At 40.3% G+C, this 3,523-nt stretch overlaps 1 protein-coding gene across 1 annotated transcript in view; it reads left to right on the top strand.

Annotated features, from left to right (window-relative positions):
* Nucleotides 1-1,908: 1,908 nt before the first annotated feature.
* EAH_00040690 (eukaryotic aspartyl protease, putative) overlaps nucleotides 1,909-3,523 on the top strand; it is a gene marked incomplete at both ends in the record, with an annotated part of 5,867 nt that continues 4,252 nt past the window's right edge. The window contains 2 exons of the mRNA XM_013395223.1: nucleotides 1,909-2,214; nucleotides 2,584-2,895. Coding sequence (XP_013250677.1) covers nucleotides 1,909-2,214; nucleotides 2,584-2,895 — 618 coding nt within the window. The remainder of the gene's footprint in view (nucleotides 2,215-2,583; nucleotides 2,896-3,523) is intronic.

Here is a 3,523-nt window from a genome sequence, read left to right as displayed (position 1 = left end):
TTTGTTGCTGTACTTTCCAGCATTTTACTTTGTTTTGTTGATTACTTATCATTATCCCCCTTATTAAATATTAATTATTGATGATTATAAATAAAAATTTCGAGCTTTGTTTCTCCGGCCTCTTTCTTCACTCTTCTCAAATAAACTACCAATGCGATTACTATAATACAGCGCATGCAACAGTAGACACAGAAATAAGTGAGAGAGGGGAGAGGAAGCAGATATATATATGCAAGCAGCACACCGGAGTAGTAATACTCGTTCGCACACAAGCTAGTCTTCGGTGTACAGGCAGCTCGAGGGTCTTTGCTTTTAATATTCAAAATTTCTGTAATTCAAATAGGGGGATTAATTAAAATAATCAAAGGCCAGCGAAATGCAGCATCACCGGGGGGCGGGAGTGAGAGTAATTAGGTGAAAAGTATCACGAAATAATAAATTATTGGGTTTCTGCGTATTAATACTTCAAATATTTTATTATAATGATTAATTAATTACTTCCTTATTGCTGCATTATTAATGCTTCTAATCATTTAAGACGGTAATGGTGAAGAAGCGCAGCTCTTCTGTGTGCAGTTCTTTAGCTACTGGGGGGTATATTGATTTTAAGGTTTTCCTTAGTTTTATAGGGAGAGAAGGAGTCAAAGTAAACACATCTTCTTACATTTATAATTCATATAATCTTCTATTCAGTAAATTTTAAAGTATAGTTTTTCTTTTTCTTATTTGCTTTCTCCCAAGTCGTTCAATGATAATACATCAGGCAGACCGGCGGCCAAAGCGGTGGTGAAAGAGTAGATAAAGGGCAAGATTAGTATATTTATTGGGAAGTTTGCAGTTATTCATGGGTGATACTAGAACAAACAGTTGAATTTAAAGGCATATAATCAACAGAAAAACAAAAAAAGGGATTCTAATTGCAGAATTCAGGAGAAGCCGCATGTAGCTCTGCTGGAAGCTGTCTGTACACTCGGAGGAAAGGGCGTGCAGTAGGTGAAAAGCGTCTTCTCTTCTTTGGTTTATTTTAGTTTAAAGGGAAATAATAAGAGTATTTTAATACAAAGTTATTGAAAACCCTTTAATACTTCTTCAATTTTTCGAAAACCAACAGGAAGGCAGCTAGCTCTCGTGCTGTTCCGGGCACAGGAGCTGAGCGCCTTCTTCTCTTTTTCTTCTTCATTTTATGGGTTTCTTTTTGTTCATTTGATGTTTATTTTGTCAATTTGGCGTCAAGTTTTGCGACAGATCGCCTGCTTTGTGCTCGCAGCATTCATAAGAGCCCCCTTCTCCCTCCCCCAGCTTCAGCACGGAAGCTGCTTTCTCACTTAAAGGCTTCTTACTGCTTCTTCTTGTTCTTCTTCTTAACAAAACCAAAGGAAACAGCGTGGAGGGCGGAGGCCCATCACTCATTCTTCTGCGGCGGTGACTCCCCTTCTCGTACTTGCTGCACCAGCAGCAGCCGCAGCAGCAGCAGCAGCAGCGGCAGCAGCAGCAGTACACAGGCAGAAACAACGACAGGAAGAAGCTTTGCTGCTTCAGGGGTGCCCAGGGTGGTGTCGCATGCAGTTTATGCGGGTGTAGCGCGGTGTACAGACACCTGCGTCTTCGCGGATGATCTGTGTTTTTTCGTCTTGATGTCTGTACATTGGGCCTTCGCTTACTTTCTTTTTCTTTCTTAACTTCTACTGACGAACAGTATTAAAAGCAGCAGCTTACTGAGCACCATGAGGCTGCATGAAGTCTCCTTCTTCTTTCTCGTGTGGGGGGTATTGGGGGCGTGTGCTGTCCAGACAGGCAGCAGCAACAGCAACAGCATCAGCAGCAACAGCAGCACGGAAGCACCCCTAGGAGATGCTGCTTCTGCTGCTGCTCCTTCAGTCGTTATAAGAGCTACCACTGCACACGCAGATGTTCAAATCGGCCAGAAGGTTTTGTCTTCAGTCACATCGCAGCAAAACATCCGCCCTTACACTGCAGCAGCAGAAGCACCAGCAGAAGCAGCAGCAGCAGCAGTACAAACTGCAGCAGCAACAGCAGCACCAGCAGCAGCAGCACCAGCAGCAGCGACAGCAGCAGTACCACAACCACCAACATCACGAGCAGCAGCAGCAGCAGCACGAGCAGCAGGAGCAGCAACACTTCCTCTTTGTAGAAATTGTTTTGGGAAGGAGGGAAGGGCCTGCCGCGTCTGTTTGCATGGCGGGCATGAATCGAGTGTACGTACACTAGAATATATTATTATAAACAAATAGAGATATAAGATAAATATAATATATATATATATATATGTATAAATCCTCACAGAAACAAACAAATGAACAATATATATATATATATATATGCATATATTCGTAAACAAACAAATGTAGAAAGTGTTTGTCGAGCAAAGGATAAACAACCGAAGACTTGTGTTTCTTTGCCTCTCTTGTTTGTTTGTTCGTTCGTTCGTTCGTTTGTTTTTTTGTTTGTTTATCTTGTTTAATTAACCATTTAATTAATTATTGTATGTATTTTTGTCTGTTTGTTTTTTATTTTTATTATATATTCTTATTTATTTTATTTATTTTATTTATTTGTTTACAGTTTACAATGCCGATGACGCGCGCTGTGTCTTTGATTGACGGTGAAGACTCAGCTTTTGCTGCACTCGAGAAGAACCACAGCGCCTTTCTGAATACTAGGACAACATTTTTTATGAAGAGAGGAGAAGGGCCTTTTGGGGCCCTTGGGAATAAACTAGGTCAAACATCTGCTGCTGCAGCAGCAGCAGCAGATGCAGCAGCAGCAGATGCACCAGCAGCACCTCTTAGCTTCCTTCAACACCCAGCACAACCTGCTGCTACCCTTGAGTTGGGGTTAGCGCAGACTTCTGTGCCTATCTTACAACTTAAAGACGTAAGAAGAAGAAAAAGAAAAAGAAATCAATAAAATATAATTATTCAATATTACAAACAACAGCAACACAAACACTAGCATACGATATTTGCTCTGTATCTCTTTGTCTCGTCTCCTCTGCATTTTCTTTAAAATGTTTGTTAATAATACAAACTACTTCCTTTTAATGCCCAACTGCTGTGTGAAGCATGAACATGATGTTCCTGCTGCTGGTGCTGGTGCTGCTGCTCGTGCTGCTGCTGCTGCTGATGCTGCTGATGCTGCTGTTGCTGCTTGTGGTGGTGCTGCTGCTGGTGCTGCTGTTGCTGCTTGTGTTGTGGTGGTGCTGCTGCTGATGCTGCTGTTGCTGCTGCTAGTGGTCTCGCTGCTGCTGTTGCAGCAGCAGCATGCAGTTTGTTTAATCTGTATATTGTTTATAAAGCCAATTGAATCGACTCGTGCATTATTTTATTTTTTATATCCCTTTGTCCACTTACTATTATTCATCTGTTTTATTTTTTATCTATTTATTCTGTTTATTTATTTATTGTGTCTACTTATTTATCTATCTTATCTACTTATTTATTTATTTATTTAATCTATTTATTTATTTATTTATTTATTTATTTATTTATTTATTTATTTATTT

The sequence above is a fragment of the Eimeria acervulina genome, genomic scaffold, assembly GCF_000499425.1.
Source record: "Eimeria acervulina Houghton genomic scaffold, Eah_scaff500, whole genome shotgun sequence".
In the NCBI taxonomy this organism is placed as follows: Eukaryota; Apicomplexa; class Conoidasida; order Eucoccidiorida; family Eimeriidae; genus Eimeria; species Eimeria acervulina.
This window is presented reverse-complemented; position numbering and strand designations above follow the sequence as displayed.